General features: G+C 41.6%; 1 protein-coding gene across 1 annotated transcript in view; it reads right to left on the bottom strand.

Annotated features, from left to right (window-relative positions):
* Positions 1 to 694: 694 nt before the first annotated feature.
* The window catches only part of LOC119912725 (cadherin-12-like), a 105692-nt gene continuing 79952 nt past the window's right edge, over positions 695 to 26434 (bottom strand). Inside the window, exons 7-12 of the mRNA XM_038732022.1 lie at positions 19646 to 19899; positions 13852 to 13988; positions 10353 to 10474; positions 5845 to 5962; positions 3824 to 4075; positions 695 to 1385 (exon numbers count right to left, since the gene is read on the bottom strand). Coding sequence (XP_038587950.1) covers positions 874 to 1385; positions 3824 to 4075; positions 5845 to 5962; positions 10353 to 10474; positions 13852 to 13988; positions 19646 to 19899 — 1395 coding nt within the window. The 3' untranslated portion in view covers positions 695 to 873. The remainder of the gene's footprint in view (positions 1386 to 3823; positions 4076 to 5844; positions 5963 to 10352; positions 10475 to 13851; positions 13989 to 19645; positions 19900 to 26434) is intronic.

Below are 26434 nucleotides of genomic sequence, written 5' to 3' on the forward strand. Positions count from 1 at the left end.
ATAATATGGAACCTTTAAATAATAGATCAGAAGTAATGTGAGACGAATAAATAAATGCAGAGAGGGATTTTGTCCAAGTGTGGTTTATTTAAGAAAACTGTGTTTATTACATGACTGAACTGCAATATTTAGCCCTAATTTATTTTACAACTCTAGTACAAGTCTATTCACAGGACCCACCTAACAGAAACATACATTTTCATGTGGGCCTTGATTAATTACAAAATTCCTCGTGTGTCTCCAAAAATAAAAAGTACAGATTGATGACTGAGAGATAAATAGATAAATACACAAAAATCTAATCAAACTCAATCAGTCAATAAATAAATAGAACAATAAATAACATTCAAAACATCTTTGGCCAAACTCGGGCCACTTCATTGTCCCCACAGAGTTAACATTGGTCTTGGTAGATGCCTCAGCCAGTCAGAGCACAGTATGCTGACTGAATCAGCTTAACCTATGGGGTTCTAAGGAACAACACTGGATATGTGGCATGAAATAGCAAGTGAAGAACAATTATATCGAGGCACTTTTAAGGATGTTCTAGGAAATGACAACATTTCCATGTCTGTGTGTATTCCCCAAGAGGAAGCAAAGTGTAAGACAAGAAGCAACATTCAATTGAAAGATAATTGAATGACTCCTTTGTTCATCTAATCATGTTACAATATGTTCCCTCTTTTTTTTTTTTTTTTTTTTTTTTTTACAATTTTGGGACAGAGCATGGTAAAGTACCAGATAAAATAGAAAACATGAGCTGGAAAAAGATGATAATGATGACATGACAGGAAGAAAATAATGGTAAAATATTGTGTGTCATCGGCCAAAAGAACATTGTTACATATTTGCTTTTCGAGTCTGTGAATAACATCAATGTGTGTTCTCTGTGATGGTTGAGTCTGACTGAGTTTCTGACTGCTCCCCAAATATCCCTGCCAGTGTCTTAAAGCGGGGCCCCCAGTCACTGAGGTAATCATAGTCCTCCTCGAGGTCTATAGCGAGGGACTCGATTGAGCTGAGTGACTCAGCCACGGAGCCATTGCCCTCATAAGCATACGTGGCCAGGGAGTCGTAGGGTGGGGCTGAGTTGTCCGTATCATGTTCTTTCAGACGCTGGTTGATAAAATCACGGATGTCGGCGCTGTCCTGAGAGACAGGTGCCCTGGCACCTCTCTTCATCTCAGGTTTGACGTCCCTGCGGTACAGGTTCTCTTTGACAACCTTGGGGTTACGAAGGGTTCCCATGTCAAATGCGTGCGTGTCCTCCTCCCCCCCTCCTTCATCATCATAGTGGATCACATTATCCCGGATGTCCTCTTTGGATGACATGAGGGTTTCCTTTTTCTTCTGCCGCCTCAAGCCCACATAGAGGACCACAATAACTGGGGGAACAAAAAAAGAGAGCCACATATTAGACCACTGTGAACAATGTATTTCCCTCTGTGTTGCCTGCACCCACAGTTCCCCATGTATTTGTGGATTTATTTGCCGGCTCTAGGGCGGTTGTTCAAACTACAGGTTATACTTTTGCATATTTTGTGTACGGAATTAAAACACACTGTCCAATGTTCTTGTAGATATGGAAGAAAATTATTTTAATAGTGTAATGCTGGAATCAGACATTCAGGGATACTTGTATGAGCCAGAATACAGCGTGGAGGAATTACAGCATATGGAAGTAGAAGCGGCCGCCACAGTAAACAGTCAAGCATCTCCAGCCGGTGAGGATAGTGGCACAGAGTGAAGTCGATGTGTAATTCACCAAAGCTTTAGGAGACATACTTTGGGATCCCAAAAAGAATATGGAAAGAAAAAAACAACCAAAACCAGCACATACACTGTTTGTGACCCGGCGGAGGTGGTGAAGTTTGGGAGTGGGATTGGTCTTGGAAGGCAATGTACCCAGCGCATTCTGGTTGCTTTAGGTTATCTTTCTAATGCATAGTTTTATAAATAAAACAATTTTTCCAGTGGTGAAATATCCCTTTAAGCTCAAAGCACCACTGTGGCTACAGACTCACATCACTGCTAGCATAGCTGTAACTCTTAACCATGTTTAGAAATTAGAGCTCTGGATGTCAGTATTTTAGATATTTGGTTTATATGTAGGCTTAACCTATGTTTCAGCAGCATTTAAATGATGTAGTTTAAACCGGCTTCACACTGAGATACTGTAAATGAAGTCCAATTGAATCTGGCTATATGTAACCTAGGCATGTAATACACAGTTTTATCCAAATTTGGCCCAGATTCAATCTCAGTGTCCAGACCTGCATGACCTGCAACTCAGTGCCTGCTGGGAATTTAATTGTTTTTGTGACTTTTGCAGAATTACATACTTATAACAGAACTATATAAATATATAAAATTGTACAGGTGAGCAATGGTTTAAGCACCCAGCAATTTTGGTTGCTTGAGGTTCTGCACATTTTAGAAACTGTAGCACTGCTGTTTGATTTTCAGCACATAACGTTACAATACATCTCCTTTTCTCCTTTTCTCCTTTTTTCCTCTCGGTGCAATGTGTCTCCTTCTGTGTCCCTCTCTCTGTCTCCTCAGTGAAAAATGCAGTAAAATTCCATCTGGTTTTTAATATACAGGTCTGTATAGGAGGAAGAGCTATAGCCAGGCTAAAACTCAAATAATTCATATGGAAAAGTCCAATAAATAAATAAATAAAAAGCTTTAAGTAGGTCTCTTCCTTTCATCCTTTCTATATCTCACTTCCTTTCTACCTCCCTTTACTCCCAAGCGATTTTATCAACCTGTGAATAGTGTGCCAGCTCCCCCCAGTGGCAGCTACATAGACTTCAACAACAGCCTGTTATTATAGGACACACCGGTTGAACACAGCTTGTGGGCACAGCCAATACACATCAGGTTGGGAGAAACAGCAATGTAGATGAAAGTCTCTGAGCTGGTTTGTTTAATTTACCTCATCATTTTTCCTCACAGGACAACTAGGTCATCCTGACAAATCCTGCACAGGAAGTAAGTGGCTCTATGGAAATGTTCTCAGTGTGAGTTCTGATTTTCTCTGCCACTTTTCTTCTCAAGGACAGCATGACAGTTTGGCATCAGCTTCAGCCTTGGGGGCGAGTCGACTTGGAGCTTTGAAGACATTCTTCTCAGATGAAGTGAACACACCAACAGCTCTATAGCACACCAGTAAATTTGGCCATGTGCTTTTATGTTCCCTCACATATAAAACAATGAAACTTTATGATTTATGATGAGTCATAGTAATTTAACAGTGGATTCTTTGTTGGACAATTTATTAGCCCGAGATAGAGAAATGTAAATACACCTCAATTCAAAGGTCATGGCTACCCTTGACTTAAATAGGAACTTCTTTAACAAGCGACCATCCCATATTCATGATTCAGAAAATGATCCCATAAACTTACATTTACTTCCTCTGTGCTATGTAGATGAGTTTGGACATTAATAGCAGAGAATTAAGGAGGAGTTTTATAACCATGACCTTGTGTGAAATGTAAAAGCTTTAGCCTGGGAGGCAGCCACAGGGCACCAAGATTGGATTGAGTTTATAGAGCCAACCGTCCCGCCCTCCAATCTTGAACGTCTCATTGAATGACCAAATTCATATGGGTTCTATAATTAACTGTGGACGGTCCTGGAGAGACGCCAGTCCAAGTCTGATGGACAGCTCAGCATGTTTAGAGTCAGGTGTTGTCAAAAATGGCAAGACAAAATCAATAGATTTAGATTCACATTCATATTTCAGTTGTCGAACTGTAAAACAATTCCCTGTTTCCTTTAGGATTATCAGTGAAAGCCAGAAGACAACAGGTCTCACCTAACAGGATGATGATACATAGAAGGATGGCGATCAGAGCTCCTGTGCTGAGACCCACTGGGAGAAAGATGGCTTCTGCGCTGCACGTTAGCAGGGAACCATCTGATTCACAGCCACATACACGGATGGTCAAGGTGCCTGTGCTGCTCTTGGGTGGGTAGCCATTATCGTCAATTACCACAGGAAGGAAGTAGATCTCCTGCAAACGCCGTCTAAAGCCACTCCGCTTTGTCACAATTCCAGCTGTGTTGTCTAGAAAAAGGGGGAAAAAAGGAGACATTTTGCAATCGGCAATAAAAAAACAACAAAAAAACAACAAGCAATCTGATCTGATTTTGAAAGGGTGTGTGGTCTTTGATTAAAAGAATCTTCCAAATGTGTAAGGAAAGGTCTGAAGTAGTGCAGCAAGTGCTTATTCCTTGATCTATACAGGTTAGACAGTGTTCTGGCCAAAGCAAAAGAAAATGTTCCAGCGTGTATAATCTCACATCAATCAGGCCTCAGGCCTCTGAGCTACAAGTCTGGAGGTCCAAGTATGAGAAGATAAATACAACTTTTCAAAGTCTGATAACTTTTTATGTTTGATATCAAATCCTTTCTGAATGGGAAGAAAAACTGCAATGTATCAAAGAGTTGTCTTATCAAAGCTCTCGCCATTTTACACTGCTTAATTTAAAAGCTGATAGAGTCTAACCACACCCAGTACATCATTCCGTGAAAGACTGCGAAGCTTTTTCTGTCTACATGCAATGTGAGAACAATTGGGATGTGTTGTTATTTTGTTATCTCTTTGTGCAGGCAGTATCACTCAAGAGAAACAACAGATTAGCAATGAGAGATAATAGATAAAAAGATACATAAGAGCAAACAAAGGGAACAACTTGGGAAGACAGCCGGAGGTGCAAGGATGGCGAGTGGAATAGAGGTCGACAATGTATACGAGGGAGAGGGAATGTGTCAGGTTGGACCTGCCTGGTTCTGTCTGCTACAGCTAGACTGTCTGACCCCTGTCAAGCCAGGTTTGTTCCACTGACGAAGCCTGGCACTTTTTCTTGACAGGAGGTCAGGCATTTTAGCACACCTTGCATGTTGTGCACAACTGTGATTTTGTTTGGGCTGCCTCTCTCTCTCTTGCTGAACCTGTTCACAGTGCCCGTGGTGTTTGTATTTTCTGTCCCTGCCTATCAGATCTCACTCTGTATCTGGAGAGTGTGCATGCAGGGCCTCTGGCAGTCAGGAAACTGCAAGACAGTGTGTCCAAAAGGTAAAACTGCATCAGAGGTTCGGACCTGGGCCTGTCAAGGATGGTGAATTCATTCGTTTCCCTGCGCCCATCCTGCCATGTCCCACTTTTCATTACCCATTTTTCTGGTTGGACTTCAAAGGGCTTGGTCAGTGCACACTGCAGTGTCATACATGACCTTATCGTGAGACGTCTGACTGCATGTGTTGAAGTTATTTTTAGCATTGAGACATGCCACTCATATAAGCTTTAAGCAACAGACTTCAGCTAGTAACAATTTAACTTGAGAGGGTGGTTGTCCTAATTCCAAACTAACAAGTTTCATCTAGAGATTTAAGGTTAACTATTAAAATTGAAGTAATAATGGTTCTATTTGTTGGATTATTTGCCCCCAAATTCAACTGTAATATAATATACCTTAAGTTGATTTTCTTTCACACTTTCAACATCATTTACAAATATTTTAGAGCTCTTTGTGTGATCTCGCAAAATAATACTTTTATAAAAAGCAATAAATCTGCCTCCTCTCTAATACACGCTTATTGATTGCAGGCACCATTTCTTTATCATTCATATTGCTGGGTTGTAAGCATTTGTCAGGTGTAAAGAACAGCTTTTTAATGGTAGTGGTTACCATGGTTTAAAAGATGAAGCTGCATAAATTGTGACAGTGTGTGTTACTAGGAGATATGCCCCCAGGCTAAATAGTCAAAAATCAGTCAGCTGTACTGATTTGCCATGTCACCAAGAAGAGGTGTCAAAATACAGGAACACTCACTTCCAAAGTCCCGGATGGTGAAATTCTTGTTTTTTATATCTTCCCTTGGTGATTTGAAGGAGAACTGTTGTCCAGCAGTTGGTAGATCCTGGTCTTTTGCACTGAATGTTTGAATCACCTGGTATAAATGAAAAACACAACATTAAAAAAGGTAGTCATTTTTTTCAAACAGTTAAAGGTTATCTTTAGTTTAGTTAAAGGTTATCTTTTCTAGTGGTCCTGTCTGTATCGGGTACATTAGTTGTAGACTGGCAACCTTTTCATCTCTATACTGACAGCAAACTGTCTGTGGATTTACACAGTTGGGGATTTTGTTTTGAGTAGCTATCTCAATGTCAAATGTGTATCTGTAATGGAAAACAGAACTCCTACAGGTCAAATTGTTCTGGCAGAAAATGTGAAATTATTCAACAGAAGTGTCAACTAGTCCTGAACTGACTGCATGTCAGACCTGTCAGTGCTAAAACAAGGCCGTTAATTGTTCTCTTGGTAGTTCTGGATACAGTTGCTGAGCATTTGATTGAAATTTCTAGATCACCTCAAAACATATTGTGATGGTGTGACTGCTGGAGCTTGCTCAACGGTCATGAAGACAAACTAGTTGTTTTATAGTATAAAGACACATTTTGATCAATCCAGCATCTACTCATATGTACTGCAGCACAAACTGGATGACTTATATATGAAAATGTGTAAAAGAATTTACTGAAACAACATCTAGCCATCTAGCCTCTAACCTCTTTGTACTTCCACCCTGCTAGACACAGACTGCTTATTCATCTGCCTCTGTACCAGACTGCTGACTGCTTTCTACCTTTTTCTCTTCCCCAAATGTCTCAGAGCTTTGTCTGAAACCAGCTGTCCAGCCAGCCCAGCTGTGCTACCAGTCTGCTCTTCCCCGCTCACAGGGCTTGACCTGCTGCAGACCTGATGCCTTGGCCCTGGATCCCCCACATGCAGGGGACACTAATCAGCCCTCCTTCTGTGTTACATCACCCTGACTATGCTGCTCTCTCTCTCTTTCCCCTCTCAGTATTTGAATTAAACTTCCTGCAGGGGAGTGAACCCTGACACCAGGTGTGATGAGTGCTCCGTTGTGTACCCCACAGCAGCTGTACACTTCACACTATTGATTTCCAGTGACCACATTAGCTTAGTGATGAACTAACAGTTACATTCACTTGCATTTAATCTATAGATTTTTTTTTCAGTAAATTAGTTATGTCAGAAATAATTGCTAATGCCAATCAAACGTTACCACAGTTCAATAGGATGTCTTAAAATCGTAGGTTTTGAAGGATGTCCCAAAGTGGTAGTTAAGTTGTACACCCGTGTCCGTGGTTCGATTACAGCCAAAGACCTTTTTTTGCATGTCATACCCCTCACTCACTCCCCTCATTCCCTGTCTAACAAATATTATTAATACTATTAACTGTCCAAAAAAGGAAGAAACACCAAATATTTTCAATTTAGAATAACAGGAAAAGGACAAAAAAAAAACTGCTGGCATCCTTTCAGCTCTAATGAAAACCCATTATTAATACAGTAGCAGGAAAAAAATATGTGAACCCTTTGGAATTACCTGGATTTCTGCTCAAATTTGCCATAAAATGTTAGATTAAGCAGATTGTGTTTGTTTATTGTTGTGACTTAAATGAAGATCAGATCACATTTTATAACCAATTTGTGCAGAAATCCAAAAAATTCCATACTTTTTTACTTCACTTATTTCCACCATGGCATTTCCTTCCTGCAATTACAGAAAATCGCTGTAAAACATACAGTTTTGCAGTGTCAGAGCTAAGACATCAGTATTTGAAATCAGCAGTAAAGTTTGTTTTATTTTCTAATTACACTGTTAATTAGAATGTATCATGTAAAAGCTCTGACCTTTCTTTTCTTGGATTTAAAAGTGCTTCCGACCTCTTCTCAATTATAAGTGGAGCTGCTGCAGCTGTAACTGCTGATTACCGGGTGCTATTGTGTATGTTAAATGGCTTTAAGTGTATTCTGCTTTTGCACTCAGCTGCATTGTAAGTAAAGCAAGATAAGAGTGCCAGCTAAATACTGTAAATGTAAATGTAATTATTGCAGCGTAACAAACTGATTGAGTAGGATAGCATTTCAATGCGGCATTATAAAAGGCTCGGGAAATACTTTAAAGAATAAAGGACACATTATAGCTCTGGCTGTCCTAAGTATATCTAAATGCACAGTGGTATATATATGCTTGTTTTATGATTCCTTTGTGGTTGCTTTTTCTCATTTCACACTTGACACAGTTGACCGGTCAGGACTCAGTACAGTAAATAAGGAAATATTCCACTGTATTATTTTGACACAGCCCTGACCATTTTTATTTTCAAATCTCAGCTTAAGGTCTTGGGCCACTCTCCTTCCTGCTCTCCCCACACATTTACATGCAAATAGTCAGTTGCTTCTCTTGCTTGGCTACTATGGATAGGTCCTGCTTACAGATTATTTTCCGTGAGAAGTTAAGCCACAGCATGAGGCACTCCAAAACAAGCGGTTTGTATGTTTTTCAGCAGTGAGAGTGCAGATAATCATCAAGAGAGACATGTGATGGATTTTACAAGGATCTGCAATTCTTTATCATCCACCAGCTGTGCACAACACCTGGTGGAATCATGCTGTGGAAACACTGGAGGAAAGTGTATACTCTGCACTGGAGGGCAAGGGAGGAGAGGAGGAGAGAGGGGGGAAATAGGAGGGAAAAGAGGAGACTAAAAGCAGGGGATTAAAGTAAGGCAGAGGAGAGGAGAGGATTAGGCAAAAGGAGAGGAAAGAAGGTTTTTTCACCCATTTTAGTTTTGCCTTCTCGGTATTATATCAATTGTATTACATTATGTATTATTGCCTTTTAGGTAGTATTCCTTTAAATATGTACCTGTATTGAGGCACATTCTTACCCATCTGTCTCACTTGGAAAGCAGCTATAAATGCTATGTAAATAAAAGTGACTTGATTTATCGTATGATTATTGCAGCTGGTCTGAATGTAGGGCTACAGCTGTCTAGTCTTGAACTTTTTTTCTGCCTTTTTGACTTTGATTTGTCTTTTTGTAATTTTCTAAATATGTTAAAATATGTATTTCTCTGTACCTGGTCTGCAATCTTATAATAAATCCCTAGTTGAACCCTTTATGGTTTCATTTGTCAAAATATGTACTGAATAGCTGAATGGCAAAGATTACAGGGCAGAAGTTGTGCAAGCAAATGTAATTTATCCTTAAAGCCACTGAAAACTTGGTTTCAAATCATTTCTCTATATATTTAAATATTTATGATTAAATACAGATATATATTATATATAACACTATCAAATCAGCTAATCTTCATCAGGACTGTGTGGATGTGGTATGAGCAGATTTGATTGACAGTGCCCTAGTAACATAAAAACCCTACAACTGTTATCAGATTTTCATTAAAACATTGGATATATGTACAGGACATCACAATTTTCGAACTGAGCCCTTCACCCCTCCAACCAGTGAGAAGAGCACTGACAGTTAAACAGTCTGAGATCTCTCAAGGGAAATAAGATTTGGCAAAAAAAACTGCATTTATGTAGAATCCCATCGCAGTAAGCAGCTCATTGAAAGAAAAGTGGTTTTTTAGGGCCTTTAAGAAAAATGTGTTTTCAGTCAATCTTGATGGCTGAAAACATAACACAGCCAACTTCACGTGAGGAATAAAGTGATGCCTTCAAATACGGGACAAAGCCGTTGTTTTGATTGCACCGGAAAACATCCTCAATGTGATGAGGAGTCTACAGCAATTTGATAGACTGCCACAGAAGCAGTTCCCTCAGAATGCTAACTGCATATAGACGCTAGTTAATGGGCTAATTTACAGGCACAGGTGGTTTACAATGCGCACAGGCAAATTCTCCACTGCATCTCAAATATATCATCTGAAATGTACTCTAGGTTGCTGATATGCAAAGTACTGCCGTGCTTTATGATTGCTTCTCCTGCTAAATCGAACTATATGAAACAATCAGTTCAAGATTTTGATTCATACTCTGTGCTGAAGAGTTCTCTGCAAACTGCCTTGAAATAAAATATTTTATTCAAGTGACCTTGAGTAAAAGACTGGAAACCAACCCTCTGTTAGGTATCAATGTGAGAGCTAAATGTGTGTATTTACTAACAGCAATATGGGGCTCCAAAAAGCAGAAAAATACCACTAAATCTTATCTCCACACACCACAAAATCAGCATTTGTTTCTTATTAAGTGTAAACAATGACTCTTTGCCAGAGTTTATATAAATCTACACCTTTCAGATTCAATTTAACACCTTCAGATAGTTTTCAACAACCACCTTGAAGCCATATCAGCTCTATGGGAGGACAAACAACACTCCAATCAACAGTTGTCAACTCACTGAAAAATCAACACATACTAGAACAGTTGCTGTGTTCAATGCCACAAGCGCATGGTGTGTACACAGAAAGAGGCAGGGAAGAGAGTAAATGTGAACATACCTGTCCCATTTTGGCATTTTCACACACAAAGGTCTCATAAGGACTGGCAAGTTCAGGTGGGAACTCGTTGATGTCCAACACGTGGACAGTGACGGCCACTCGACTGGTTAGAACTGGACTATCTGGAGAAAAAAAAAATAGAAGTGTTTTAGTAAGGACTCTGGACTAGATAGTGTTGCATGAATACAAAAATAATTCACAGCACTGACATCATGTGGATATCTAAAGTATTACCATCATGTGATGAGCATAAAAGCATAAATGTTTATGACTGCTGATGTAGGATTGCCAAGCGGCTGTCATGCCCAAGTGTCCGGTCAGAGTGTCTTTGAGCAGATGCTAAAGCGCCTAGCTGCTCGCCCACTGTTGGTCACTCTGGTTAAATGTGTCTGCTAGAAAACCATTGATGTGTCTGGAACACGGTGCATAAATTGTACCCAGACGCCGCTGTTGCTGTATGACACTTTTGATTGATGATGAAAAGGAGGATTAAATAAAAACACACTGTAAATGCTTCCCATGCGCTGCCTACAAATAAAGCATGTCTCACATTATGGAATATGGCTCTATAGAGAGAAAATTTTCTTTACAGGTTTTTATTTCTCCTCAGATTCTGTTATGGGTTTTAGCTATGAGATGTACAGCCCATATTAATTATAGTGTGAAAGCCCCCTTGAGAGGAACTAACTTGAATCCAGGGTTGTTTGTTACAATGTTTCCTCACTGCAGGGGCACAACGGGGAAATGTTCTTTTTGTATGAAAGCCCAAGTAAGGTAAACTTTATGGATTTGTTGTGGGAATAGGCTTTTCTCTGCAGTGGGGGGCTTAGTGTGCACTTGTTTGTGTGAGTACCAGTGCATGGGTGCGTAGGTGCGTAGGTTTGTGTGTAGGTGGGTGGTTCAGAAGAATGCAGGGGAGGGGGGGGGGGGTAACCTGTCTCTGACCTTGATGGAAAAAGCAATCTTACCACCGAGGTAAAAATGACACCAAGCATGGGATTTGCTGCTTTGCAGTGACTGAACTACTAACATTGATGCTCACCCAGCAAAAATACTGATCTTTTCTATCAACAGTGTCCTGAATTCATTGGTCCCTAAAAGTTTGAACAACAAAATTTTAGAAAAAGTCCCAGGCTTCTGGATACAATAATTTCTTTTCCTCCTCATTTTATCTCAAAGACTCATCTCCATAACTATTGACTGGCTCTCAGTATGTCATTAGTGATATATCTTATAGCCCACTAGATGGAGCAATGGTATAGTAGTTATATTCAAATCTGACTAGCGTCAGCATTTCAGCCCAATAACAAATGCTCTATATATTTTATTGAAACAGAATCCTGTATTGCTACAGAATGCTTGGCTGGTCAGCCATAAAAATGCCGGCTTTATATTGCTTTTCTACTGCATATTATTTTTTAATTAAGCTCATTTTAATAAAAATCTCCATCTTTGCAAGCAATCAACCACAAATCTACAAAATGTGCTGCAAAATGGAGATAGAAAGATTCCTTGTGATAGCTATGTATAAATCTAGGCCTATCTATAAAAAGTGCAACTGGGGACAGAAAAAGTAAGCAAATTCACAACACAAAACTCCACGTCATGTTTGAAACAACATTCAATAACTTCAAATAGACAGAAAGTGTGATAACGTATTGCCTCCTGCCAAGGTTATTATTGCATTTAATAGATTTTCCCCTCTCTTTGACTCCTAAAAATTGCCACTGGGCTTAAATGCCAAAAAGTAAATCATTAATCTAGCCCCGGCTCTTATTTAGCACACCTTCTGCTGTGTACTGTGTCTCAGGAGAGCAGGAGACACTGCTCTCATTTTGCTGCATGACTGCAGTGTCTAGCAATGACCGGACAAATCTCCGAGGCTTTGTGAAGTGAAAAGACTCCAACTCAGGTGTTGTGCTAATCATGCAGAATTCAGGGAAAATTTCACCCAACAACTCATATTTTCCTCATAATCAATGTAATATAGGAATACAAGGTTTTGGTGGATAAATATTAGAAAGCATTTCTAGCAAGGACACACAGTAGATGCAGAAACGGGTCAAATACGTAGAGGTCTGCAATAATTTACTGTTTATTGAAAACTGAGCCTGGTCAAGTATGTAAAAAAGTCTAAATTTTTTTTTCTGTGCATGACCTCTATTCATACAATGCATTATTTCAATGGGCATTGACGGATCACCCGCTTGCTGATCTTTGTGGTTCTTTGTGTTTAAACAGACAGACATCATCCAAACCATGATAGCAGAATGCATCGCAGAGGAGCCATAACAGCTATCCAATACCCCGAACACAAAGTTCTGCCAAATCTCACTCAAGGTCAAAAACAGACTAGAAGTCACAAGTTGGGACACAAACTCCAGGGTGCTGGGTTTATCTCTGTCCCCACTACACCAGTGCAACCGTTATTTTTTTCAACACTGGTTCGGGATGTGAATTTTTTTTCTTTTCTACCATTGTGAAAATAGTCTCTAGAGGAATATTTGTTCTCCAAGAGGGCAGAGAACTGGATCAGAGGCTAAGTTGGGGAAAGGTCATACAGAAGGATCGAATCCCAGGTCGGCGAGGGGCAATATGTGCAGAAATACTGCTGTGTCAAGTATGATAGACTGAACATGTAACGTCCTTGTAAAACTCCCACCTCTTTCTCCTACTCTCTACTCCCACCACCCTAAATCCTTTCAGTCTACCTCATCCTCCAGTTCCTTGACACTTAAGCACAAAAGCCACACAAAAGACTCACACACACACACACACACACACACACACACACACACACATTGAAAACAGAATTAGCATGTCACTGCCATGACCTTGAGGGGAAGTGAGTAATATCAGTTTCCAAGGCGACAATGACTCAAGTTTTAACAGCCCATATTTCACAGTCTGTCCTAATGAATATACAGCGTGGGTAATTTTGATTGAGCACCAGCCTGCCTCTGGGATAATGACTTTGACGGTTCTTAGCAGATTTGATGACTTGATGACGATGGATTTGCTTATTTATCCGGAAATTTGCTCCACTTCCTTCATAAAAACATAATTAGCTTGATGACATGTCTTAAAGCCACAGCTCTGCATTAGTTCACTCTTTGTTAAGCTCGGGTTACAACATGCTGTGATCCGACTGCATCTTATTGCTGTAAAACTCTGGAAGGTTCACATTTTACTGCGGTGTAAGTAAAAGTTGACTCTGGCAAGAAAAGCACTGTTTCAATGCCAATGTCATCAAATGTGTTAAAAAAGATAGTAAAAAATGAAAACAGAGTTGAGGCAAGTATGCTAGAGGAGACAATGTCCTGAAGATACATCCCTCCGGGAGAGCCATCATGGTTTATAGTCACCTATAAACCTTTCCAGCAAAATGGGATTGAGTATTGACTTGAGTAAAAGCGTGTTAAATCCTTCACACAGATTATGGCGGAGGAAGGACAACGTCACCTGCATGAATTGCAATCGATCTAGTTGTCATACTTACTAAGTTTGGTTGCCACGATGGAGATATTGTGCTGGGCAATGCTCTCTCTGTCAAGGAGTTCGTTTGTGGAAATCGTTCCCTCCACTGGATCAATGTCAAAGTAGCTGTCCAAGTCACTCTTCCAGTCAATGGAATACCTGAAAGAAAATGTTTGTTTAATGGCATTCATTTCCAACATAAACCAGAGAATTAAACCATAGTGATTTTCCCTCTGGGCTCATGTATATGAGTTAGGTGTAATATAACGTTGGCGTAGCCTTCATTACTCATTCTGAATGGTCATTTCCAGAAAATGTGCTGAGGGTCGCATATACATTCCAATCTAGTAATGGGGCACAAGTACTTTGGCCATGCTGAGCAAACGGTTTTCTTGGGAGCATAAATGAATTTTAGGCAGTGTTGAAACCATATCAATCTCTCACGGCTGATGAACAACAAAAGGCATAAAATGTTGGTTTGGTGTCTGAGAACAGAGGGTACAGCGTCCTCTCTGAGAAATACATCTTTGGTCTTGCCCAGTCGCTCTGAATGCAAACTATGAAATATAAAAGAGATCTGAAACCAAACTGCATGCCACTGACAGCGCCATTCATCATGCAATGCTATTTGATCTTTAAAGGCTATTTTTCATTAATAATTTTGTGATCGTCAGTGGAGTTCCCACAGGAGAGAATATGTTCCTGTCTTTTGTTCCCCTTCACAAGGAGGTCAAAGGTTGGGGGTTCAGTGCATTGCTCATGGGTACTTCCACAGGATAGATGCTTAATTTCTCATTGATTTGAGCTTGGACTTTCCACATGAAGGACACCCTTTCTAGGCCACCATTCTGCCATTTCTTTCCCTTCTTGTAGCAAGTTTTTTCATCATTAAAGGGTATTTCTCATTAATATTTATCATGCTTGTTTTTTACACTGTAAAGCATCAAACTGGACTTGACTCACTCATTAAGAGAAAGAGGCCTAGCGTACATTCAAACCCCCAAGTCTTTTACTGTAATGAGAATGATAACAAAACTACTTAAGTAGAATTTTTTTGCAAGCTTTGGTCCCATCAAATTTTCTGTTTCAATTTTGATTTGTCCACGTCCTCTCTTTACTCTGTGTTGCGTGTAGCCTTGAAGTGAACATGATCACGTCAAAATAGTTTAGTGTGTGAGTCTCTTTGATAAATATTACAGCCAAACTCCCATCAAGAGTTCAAAAGATCAATGGTTTCCAATTTTTCCTCAGGGCAAAACCATTTTTTGGGGGGGGTGGGGGTATCATTGGAGTCAAGCTGCTACTGAAGCAGATTTTTCAGTACGAGTGTGGCCCAGTGGTTAGAGAGACTGCTTTATAACCAGAATATTACAAAGTATGAATGTTTTGAAATTCCTTTGAGCAAGACAATAACCCCCCCACCACCACCACCACCAGTTCCCTTGCAATCTGCCAAGATAAATGGCAAAAATGTTTCAGAAACTTAATTTTTTTGTGAGATAGAAAACATGTTTTAGTTGTAATTAGTTCAGTCTCTGAATTATCTAAAGGAGCATAGAGCTCATCAACAGCTGTGAAAAAGAAATCACAGATCTAAAAAGTCTACTTAAGCCTAACTCAGTACTGTGAACTGTAGATATGAAAATTAATTACAGCGTTATCTCCTACTTTGAACTGCAGTACTGTTAACTCAGCCCAGAGAACATTACACACAACAGACAAGGTAATTTAAGAAAAAGTCAAAGCACATCTGTGTTTATTTTCCACAGTCATTGATTTTTAGAGTTTATGGTTTTGCTGCAGTAAACGCTATAAACTTTATTGCTCTTCAGTGTTTTGTGATTTGTGGTATTACCATTTTAGACAGAGGCCAAAAGTTCAGTTCTTAAAACTTATTCTAACTATAGGAAGCTCTTTAGAATCGACCAACAATGCAGTATTCATGACGCTCTTGTGTTTCCCCAGCTAGAGATAACTCTGCACTATACTGCTAAATAGCAGAATCAGTTGAGTCAAAAGTCTAAAAGCATAATTCCCTATGCATGATGGGTCATTGGGTCTATTGTTTAGAAGTGAAGAATGCAAGGCTGCTCTCTGAAGGCACACAAATGAACAATGTCAGCTGTGGTTTTGATGAATATTTAAAGTGCTAGAGACAAAGTGGAGAATGGAGGGCATTAGCTTTTTGTCGTACAAATCTCTCCTTCTTCTGTTCTTTTGTTTTCTCTGGAATAAAATATTCATAATAAAACAACTTCTGTCCATGCAACAGGTATTTTTGTCATTTGTGTCCCGCTCGAGCAATACATTTTCAAAGAACCATAACTATAAAGCAATGTGCCTGAGCAAAAGTAGCTACTGTAAACTATTTTAACAAAAGCGTTCTCATACATTTTTTAAGAATGCACTTCTCTTGTCTTTGCCAATGATGGTCTATTGTTATCTACCACTCAAGTTTTATGATAGAACACAGGATAGTGTGTGCATGTATTTGTGTGGTACAGGGTGTATAGCAAGACAGAGAGACTGAGAAAGAAAAGAAATGACTTGCCTTGAGTATAAATCAGAAGTTCAGTCAAGCATGTCAGAACTATAAAACTGAGCAGTGACGTTTGAATGTCCTACCTGATAATTACTAAGGAGCGACCAGCAGTCTACACTATGTTGCCTTGTAAAATGATTTAGGACCCTTACGGTTTGGTAGGTTTTGTTCTGTTATCCATGTAATTGATGAGGATTAATTTGTGACTTATGTGAAAACAATCACAGTAAAATCAACGTAATTTAACGTAATATAAATTTTAAAAAGTGCAGTTTCTTAGCTTCTGTGAGGCTATACCGACATATTACAATTCAGTTTATATCTTTATCAGTTCTCATGTTCAGTTTAAATTGTGTCAGTCAACAATGTTTTTGGTGTTTTATGTGCAAAATTTCTTTGTATGGTCCAAACACCAGCTCTTTTTCTAATCTAACCTCAAATTGTTACATAGTGTAATGCTGTCACTCTCAGCAACAATTGCAGTACAGCTAATTAAGGATGTGGGCAAAAATAAAAGCATGGGCGCAGCTTCCTCTGTGTTTTACTTGGTCCATTTTAATTGCCACCACAAAAGCTGTACAAATGAACTCTGACAAAAGGTAATATATCCACTTCACTTTCCTCTCAGTTATGTCATATCACTCGGCCAAGCCACTAATGATGTGCACAGTGTTACGCAGCCACATCTACACAAACTATTGGATATATATGATTACCATTAATTAAGTTATGTCAATGATTATCAATAAACATCAGTAAAATAATGAAATCTATAAAAAATTAATCCCCACCAAAATATTTTAAAATATCTTCAAAGAACTGCATCCAACTGCATAGAAACAACTTGCCGCTCTATTAAGAAACAGAATATAGAAAATACATATCTTAAATATGTTTTAGCCCTAGTGGATGACAGCCACATAGTGGATAACCTATAAATTCTTGTTTTGTGAAAAACTTAATCTAAATTAAAACAGGTGCTCTTAAACTGTGACTCCAAATCGTATGATGGAACAATAAATATAACTGCATGACTGGTCGAGAGGTGAGTGGCTGGTTAGCAAAAGCTGAGTGTATGAACAGAGTTGTACGCCTTGACCATAGTTTGCAGGGCAAAACAGTGTTTTATATTCATTACGTTCTAGTGAGTAAATATGCAAAAAATGTATGCCATAGAAACTAAACATGAGTTACATTAAAATGTCCAGTTGTTTTTGCTGTGAATTTAAAATGTTCAGTGAAATTTGATTAGTTATTATCAAAAGTTAGATAATATCTGCACTCTAAAAAGAGAGAGTTCATATATCGCTTTAATTTTAATAGTGCAGATATAAGGTTCAGATATGTAAATATGGGGCCACTAATAAAGTTATATTGTCTCTGTAGCATAACGTTGCCAACACATCCTGCACTGCCAAGAGATGATGCTAGCAGGATTTTACATGACAATGTCAAATGTTCTACATAGATTGATTAGTCCTCAAACCGATGAGTAAAACTGACAATACACTCGAGATTAAAGCCATGATGACATTGATGAATGGAGACCGGAGACATTGATGAATGGATTAGAGTTCTAAAACCTTCAATCACTAGCTGCAGTACCACAGTACTTCTCCCTATAGCTCTTTTATCCTTCCATCCTCTCAAGATGAAGATGTGCGTTCAGATCCAGTCCTACTTCATTCACTATATATATGGCTATAAGTATTAATTCCAGATTTCCAGAGTAAGATTTAGTCATTCTGAATAATATGAAAAACTAATTTCCATAATACTTCTTTAAATGGCAAGATAGGCATGGGGCACACTGACATGCGTTTTCTTTCTTTCTTTTCATCCTGAACCCAATCTACAGTATATTATTCAAGTAATGAAGTTTTTACCAAACACTAACATGATCAGACAATCAGAACCTAGTTGTTTAGTTTTTCAGTTAAGTAAGACCATGTCAGACCTTCATCTGTCTCTCCATCATACAGTACTTAAGAACAGAGCTCTTGTCTTAACATTTTATACTACAGAAAATATAATGCAGACTTGGGGAGATTTTTTTTCTCATTCAGTCAAAATGAACGTACCTCGGGGTTCTGATTGATTCCAAACTTTCTTTCAAGGCACAGGTGAAAAAGGTTTGTAACTGGGTCAAATTCAAACTTTCGGGTTCATTCGTGATGTCATGTCAACAGAGGCGGCAAAGATGTAAATGCATCCTATGATTATTTCCCATATCACTTACTGTTTAAGAGTACAGAGGTGCTTTTAGTCAGTCTGCATTTTCTGTTAAAGCTGCAATAGAACGGACCTCTATTCTAGCAACTATTAGCGAAATGGACACATGCAGTTTATTAAGAGCTCATTTACAGAAATGGTGTATTTAGCACTCAGCTCTCACTCAGTTGCACCTTCGTGACCTCAGTCTGTCTGTGCTGTGAACTTCCTTTGCTGTCTGCTGTCACCTATCTATATATTGCTATTGCCATTCGGTCTTCATGTACCTGCAGTTATAGTGAGAACTTTTACATATTGTATGTGCTTTTATGTGGATGTCTGTGATTCTGCTTTGCATGTTTATATTAGTGTCTTATAATACTGCACAATGTTGTTTTATTTAGTCAATATTCTATTTCTATGAACATTAATATCCTTCATTCCATTGTTTTGTGTGAGTTGTATGATGTGCCTCTGTTTTGCATATTTAAACAGCATTTGACAATGTTGTAAAATGGTGTCCTGAATTAGTTTTTTTTAATTAACATTAATAACATAACATTTCCTTTGTCTTTTTCTGAATGCTTATAAATTATCTCATCTTTGTCACATCTGTTCACTACACAGCAACTACAGATGAAAACTAGCCTTTTGGCTAACTATTGCACAAATCCATTAAAAGATTATAAAGGGATGCAATATGTATTTTCCCGAGAATTGGACTTCATAATATTCACAAATAAACTCTATCCGGCCCAGATAGATTCGGATGCCCTCTTAAGTCCCTTTTAATCTCCATTAAAACATATTTACCACTAAACACAATCAAAATAAGTCATGACTAACTTAAAACAATATTGACCAAACATTTGTAATGTGGCATTTTAACCCAAGTGGAGCACAGTGGCTGAATGCTTATACTGTGTAGATCTTTTCATGTGAAATTGTCAGCCCCTTCATCAATTTGATAAATGCATATCGATATAACACCATGTACCATGCAATGTACTGAAACTTATGTGTGTGTATATATATTGTTTTAGACAGAAGAGTTTAACTTTACCTGACTGGACTGCTGCTGGCATCTAAATCCTGTGCCGTCACTGCTCCAATGATGGTGCCCGCGGGTGTGTCCTCATACACATCCATCACATAGGAGGGCTTATTGAACACCGGAGGCTCATCCACATCCAAAACGTTAATCTTCACTGTTGCTGTGTCTTTGAAAGCCCCAAAGCTTTGAAATCGTGGATCCAGATGTGCATTGGAGGCATCTACCTTAAAAGTGTATGCCTTCTTATTTTCATAGTCCAGGGGCTACAAAAAAAAAACAGAAAACAGTACACAAGTTACTTTCACAATTAATTTCAGTTTACATCACAATAATGTTATAGTCTAGGATTTGCCAGAACTCCTGCTGTTATTTACTTCATCTATATTGTTCAAACTGCTAGCTAAGAGCCCTTGAAGAAATGCAGTAACTCAATATGAGCATCAGTGTTAACAGCCGGTTTGCCCTCGGTTCATTTTTGTTATTCTAGCATTTTCAAGGATGAGTAACTGCTATCACATTTCAATATCAGCCTCATCATATCAAACAAATGTCAGTATTTGATTTCCAATGTTTATGTCACTCAAAACACATCCAAAAAGCATTGCTCTCGCCTGCCTGAAAAGCAGATATGATATCACAGGTGCTAATTGCACGCATTTTGGTTGTTTAAATGACAGCTCAAATGGCAGAGTGGTACCTGTTACACGAGAGACACACAGTAGGTCCTGATCAGGTTAATGCCTCGCCCTTTCAGTGTGAGTTAGTCAAGCTGCACTAACTTGGTTCAGCAGAACTATGCCCCTGTACAAGACTTCTCCAAACAACATCTTAGGGGTTCATATGTTCTACCTCCTCAAGCCGCTGACATATCCGCTCAGGGTCAATTAGTCAAAGCGAGGGGAGGAATCTGCATCCTCGGCATGTCTGCAGCTAAGGTGGAGACATCCGACAGCAGAGACACCCATGTTCGTGCTGCTGCCTGTCTCCTGCCCTCTCATGTGTGACCAACCATACTTGGCAAGCTTGCAGTCGGTCACGCTCTACTGGCCTGGAGTCACATGAGAGACATTCCTTTCTGTGTATTTCAAATTGACTAACATGTAACCACTATAGCAGCAATGCTATCTTCCTGCCCCAGGACTTGGGCTTCTCTGGCATGTTGTTCCAAAAGACACCAAGTGAAAACAGCTGGTAATAGTACAGCAAAATGTGCTTATGTAAAGAGACTATGAGAGGGGAGGTACACTGGAGGATGTAGGGGGGGGAATTTTTTTTTGGACACAAGATGCCAGAACCAGTCATCTGTCCAAATGAAATGTACATGAATTAGCAATCAAATTAAGTTCAACCACTAGAAATGACCAGAAGCGGTGCAGTTCTGATTTAACAGTGATAGCAGATGCTTCTCAAGCCCTCAGTCTCTCCTCCATCTCCATGGTTTCACAGTCTCGCTGCAACAGCAGGTGTCCGTAAAAAAGAAAAAAAAAAAAGAGAGCGATGTGAAGGCAAGCCAATCTGAAAGCAATCATTGACCATCAACCACAATGATTGGTTTGATTACAGTGCGCCAGATGCAACTGGCTAGGCAGAGCTATAAGATCCTTCAACAGGAAATACACTCTGTCCCTTTCAATCTATTTCAAGAAGTGACAACACTGAGAGAAGACCAAGCTCCCTGAAGCAACAATCCCACATAAAAACTGAATTGATTGTGGATGTCATTCAAATTCTGATCCCTACAATCAAACTAAAAGACATCTCGCCAAGTTACACCTATAGTAGCCTAAAAATGTACAGCAGTCCCTGTTTTGGTCTAGTGAGCTTCCTGCTTGTTCCTGTGAATTGCTCGAAATCATGTCAATCAATGTACTTTGCTTCTCAAAGAGTGAGTTTTAGACAAGGAAATAAATGCATCAATAATGTAATCAAAACATTGTCATTATTTGGATTTTATGTGATTCAAAACCAGTAAGAAAAGTAAATAAATACCTAATACAAGGCCATCTTACACTGTATATAATACTGCACCTGAACCACCACATGTAGACAGCCATGCATAGCTCAGCTGAAATATGTGCACAGGTGGAGGAGGAGGGAAGGAGATGCTGGGGAGGTGGACAGCAGGAGGTGTAGACCAAGCCTCATTAGCCAGAGTCTCACTGGGGACGAGGAGAAGCGCTGCTCTCCATCTCAACATGCTGCATCACCACAATTAGGATACAGGCCCAAACTCTCACCCTTTATAACTGTCTAATTTTCATGTAAACCTCAGCTAGGCGATGACAGACACTTGCGGAGTGTGATGGGTAAATGCTCTTTTCACACATAGACTTTGCACTTTTGACACAAAAGCAAGCACAGCTGGCATCCTGGTGTTCCATTTGATAAATTACTGTGCGGAAATAATGTCTAAATTTAAAACAGTTGAGCATGGGAATATAATTTAGGTGCAGGTGGATTCAGTAACGTTGAAAGTGACTGATTTGATCAGATAGTTCAAAATTTTAGCTATTTATAGAGTTAACTCATTTTTTGAATGTGTAACTGCTTTCCCAAAGAAGCAGTTAGACATTCAAAAGCACAACCTCAGACTCATACAGCTATCTTACTATAACTCTATAATTGATAATTCAGAATTATAAAGCCAAAGCAAAATTTGGTCCAAACTAAGTTTAGACTGGTTTGGTGTACTCTTGGCTCTAGAAGCTGAAAGCTAGCTGGCAAGATAGCCTAGCCTTGTCTCCGTTAAACTAAATTCACTCACTGATTTCTCCCTTGCTGTTATCTATAATTGGAGAATATCCATTTTGATGAGCCAGCCAAAGCAGTTTGTTATTCCTCATGACTTAACGAGACAGCAGTTAAGTCCAATGACTGACAAAAAACAGCTGAACAGCTAAACTCTTGCTAATGGCTGCAGAACTAGTGAAATAGCTGCTTGTAAAATATAGATATGTGATACTAATAAACCCTAGAATGAAACTGGATTTTTGAGGAAGGGTACGGTATATTCATGTTTATGGCAGTCAATTTTTGGTAAATAATCAGGGCATAAAATGGAGGCCTTACAACATTTTTGTTTCAAAGCCAACCGGCCTGCAAACTTGAAATGCTTTTTTCTCAACTGCTTCTATAGTTACTCCTCTCTGCCTTTATATGGCAACTTACCTGTGTCAATTATCTTAATGTCAAGGTGCAACTTCAAGCCACTAATAGCTTTTATGAGATGCTGTCACTGTTGTGAAAACAGAATACCCTTACTCTGACAAGATTTTTTGACATTATTTCAAATAGTATTTATGGGAGTAAATGCCCTATCTAATAAGCTATCATTATCAACAAACTCAATCACATTATTTTCTCTGTTTGCCGAAGAGTTGAGCGTCTTTAATACAACCACCAGAGGGCGTGTTACATGACCTGAAACTCACTGCGTTGAAGGACATCATGCATTTTTGGGTCTTTAAAACAAGTCTATCCATTAGTCCAGACCAAAACTTTTGGATGCAGATATGTTTAAATACCTTTAGAATGACTACAAATCCCAATCTACAACTTATACAGTATAAAACTCTCCATAGAACACACTATACTGGACAAAGGATGTTCAGAATGGGTCTTATGCAGTCAAACATCTGCCGGAACTGCTCAGGTAACATATCTGATAGTTACATGCATGCTATGTGGCAATGTACACCTGTTCAAAAGTTCTGGCAGAAGATATGTGAAGACCTATCGATATGGCTAAGTTACCCCGTCCCAGTTTCCCCATCACTCTGCGTGCTGGGGGACCTAAGTGACATTAGTATAGAGGTTGACACATCATACATGCTTCTCACTGCCTTATGCATCGCCAAGAAAACTATCCTCATGAACTGGAAGGCCAAAAAGAATATAAGTATCACCCAATATCGGAATCACCTTATAGATCACATTAGCATGGAGAAAATGTCTGCTGTAAAAAAAAAACAAATTGACACAATTCCAATCTCTCTGGTCCCCCTTGATCAACTTTATCACTTAATGGGGGTGGGTGTGTACTGCCTTGCTGGTCAGGGTCCCGTACGGCTGGTAGGTGTGTCTGGGGGTGGGTTGATTCTTAGATGCATTGCGGTGCGGGCGTGGGGGACTTTTTTCTAATTTTAAATGTTGGTTGATGGCATGGTGTTGGCGCTCGGGTTGCCTAGGGCGCGGGCTTGATAGGGGGACCGGTGTTTGCCCTGTATTCGGCGTGCCGCTGCTGCGGGGTGGGTAGCCACTCTGCTTAGGTGTCACAAGGTTGTTGGTATCGGTGCGCGGGTGGTGATTTTGACTCGCGCGCTGTGCGGATGTGGTGGCGCTCGGTGCTTGGCTGCCTCCCTGTGTGTCCTGTGTGTGGGTCCGGGTTGGGGGGGGGGGGGGGGGGGCATGGCGGTGGAGGTTGGTGGGGGGGGATGCTTGTGGTGGGTTTCGGTCTGGTGGTGAACGTGCGGCGTGGGTCACGGTGTAGCCGTGGGTGGGGTCTGTGGTCTCTCTGGCTGCGGGGGGGATGGGGGCGGTTTGCGCCGGCTGGCATCTCTCCTGCGCAGCGCATTACTTGGCTGTTGTGTGCCGCTAGTTAGATTGGTAGCGGGGTAGTGTTGATTGGCTCATCTGTAGGTCATTATTGGCTTGCGTGCTTGTCGGGGGTTGGGGGCATCGGGTGCGGGCCGGGACTGGGCTGGTGTGCGGCTCTGTCCTGTGTGCATGCTGTGCATCCTGATAATTGCATTTCGGTTCTCTGAGGGGTCTGGCGACTGGTTGTTGGAGGGGTGGGGGACCGGGAAGAAGGGGTTGACGGGGTGGGTTGGGGGTGCGGGCTGGTCCTTTTTGAGCTGGTTGGGGGGTGTCCCTCTGGATTTTAGTGCCCGGACTGGATGCTTGGTGGTTGTGCCGGGATCCTGTGTATGGAGGGATTGTGCTTTGGGGTGTGTCGATGGTTGCTTGCAGTCGCGTCGCGGCCCTCTGGAGTGTGGTCGTGTTGAGTCCTAGGGGCTATTTGCATCTGCTGACTCCCTAGGGCTGAGGGGCTGTTGCTGCTGTCGCGGGGTGATTGCTGTCTCTTTTCTTTGGGGACGGTGGGGGTTTGTGTGTGGGATGCTTCGCTGCTAGGGAGGGAAGGGAGCGGGGGTGGGGGTCTTCTGGCCTGACCTGGCCTGTGTGGCATTGCCTCCTGGGTGTGGGCTGACCTTCGGATCTGGGCTGTTGGGCCGTTCTGTCCTTGGGTGGGGTCCTTGCTGCCCCGGACCTGCTCCCTTGGGGGCTGGTGGTGCTCGGAGTGCTGCTGATTGTGGGGGAGCGGTGAGGTGAGGGGTTAGCAGTGGGGCTGCCGGAGGGGCCCCGGCGAGGACGGGGGATTGTTGGACTTTGGGTTGGGGCTGCACTGACCTGCCTCTGGAGTGTGTGGGGGTCTGGGGCACGGGGCTTTGGAGCCTCTGGGTCTGGGGCGGGTCTGCGCGCTGGGGGGGCTGGGCCCCCCTGGGCCCGTCCTGGGGATGGGCGGGGTTGTCACTGACTCTGGGGTGCTACCGGTGCTAGAGGGGCTCTTGCTATAAGCCCTGGGCTGGAGGGACCTGGCGTCCTCCTGCTTAGGGGGGTGGGGGACGGGACTGAATAAATGATGGTTGCCAGTCAGGAATCTGGTCTTCTAGCCTCCCTATGACCTCCTTCACCTTTCCTCCTTTGGTCATGTCTCACAACATACACCCTTAGGATCCTGGGGGACGGGCAGCCTGCAGGGCGTTTGGGGGGTGGGCTGCTTTATTGCGGCCTCGCACTTCTTCCTCCCTCACTGCCTGTCCCTCAATTTTAATACACATTAGACACAGAGGGCTTGGGGGGGGAGGGGCACGATGGGAGGTTCCACTACCTGACAGTTGTGGGGTGCCTGTGTCACAACTACCCTCCAATTTTAGTTGCACCTTAGTCACCACACACCTTATCTTCACTCCACCATACAACACTTCACAATCCATGACATGCATCCAACACAAAACAATACATTTACAGAGGCAGGCAGAGGGGTTGAAGGAGTGGGAGAGATTCTCATTGGCCTCGTGTCCTACCCCTGGAGCCCCGGGCGTTGGGGTGCTGTGGGGTTGGTGGCGGCCTTGCCTGATCTGGGGTGGGCTGGGGGGGGTCGGGGCTCCCCTGGCGTGGGGGCCCGCCCTTGGCCTAGGGTTCTGCGGACTCGGGCTTGTGGCCTTTGCTCATTTCTGGGCGGGTGGTGTGTCCCTGGGCCTGGGGGCCCGTTGTCTCCTCTCCTCGCCTGGGCCCTCTTCGGCAGAGGTGAGGCTCCCGCTGCTTCCCCCTGCCAGCTCTCTCACGGTGGGGGCATTCGGGAGTCTCTGGGGCGCATGACCGGTGCTGTCGGGGTAGGTTTTGGTGCTCCTCCTTGGGGGTGCTTGACTGGGGGGGGCTGGGCCCCTGTCCGGGGATGAAATCGGCCTCGGGGGCTGCTGTCACTGGCTGCACTGTAGGGAGGGATGCCTCTGGCTGGGCTGGGGTTCCTGTTTTGCTTCGTTGGCCTCGGATCCGTGCTTGCCCATTTCTCTGTCGGCCAGTTGTTGGACCCCTCTGGATACTGAGGTATATAGTTAGTTTTCGGGATGTGCAGTGTGGGTGCGGGGCAGGGCTGTGCTCCGGTTTGTTCTGGGTTTGTGCCTGGAGTTCTCGGCCCTTGATGGATGGGTGGGTTGTTGGTGGCATGCAGCTGAGCTAGTTGATTTTGCCTCGTTGCTGGTTTGGCTGGTGTTGCATGCGGCCGGGGGGCGCGCTGGG

The sequence above is a fragment of the Micropterus salmoides genome, unplaced genomic scaffold, assembly GCF_014851395.1.
Source record: "Micropterus salmoides isolate LMB-PRFRI ecotype aquatic unplaced genomic scaffold, ASM1485139v1 Ms_hic_scaffold_1, whole genome shotgun sequence".
NCBI lineage: Eukaryota > Metazoa > Chordata > Actinopteri > Centrarchiformes > Centrarchidae > Micropterus > Micropterus salmoides.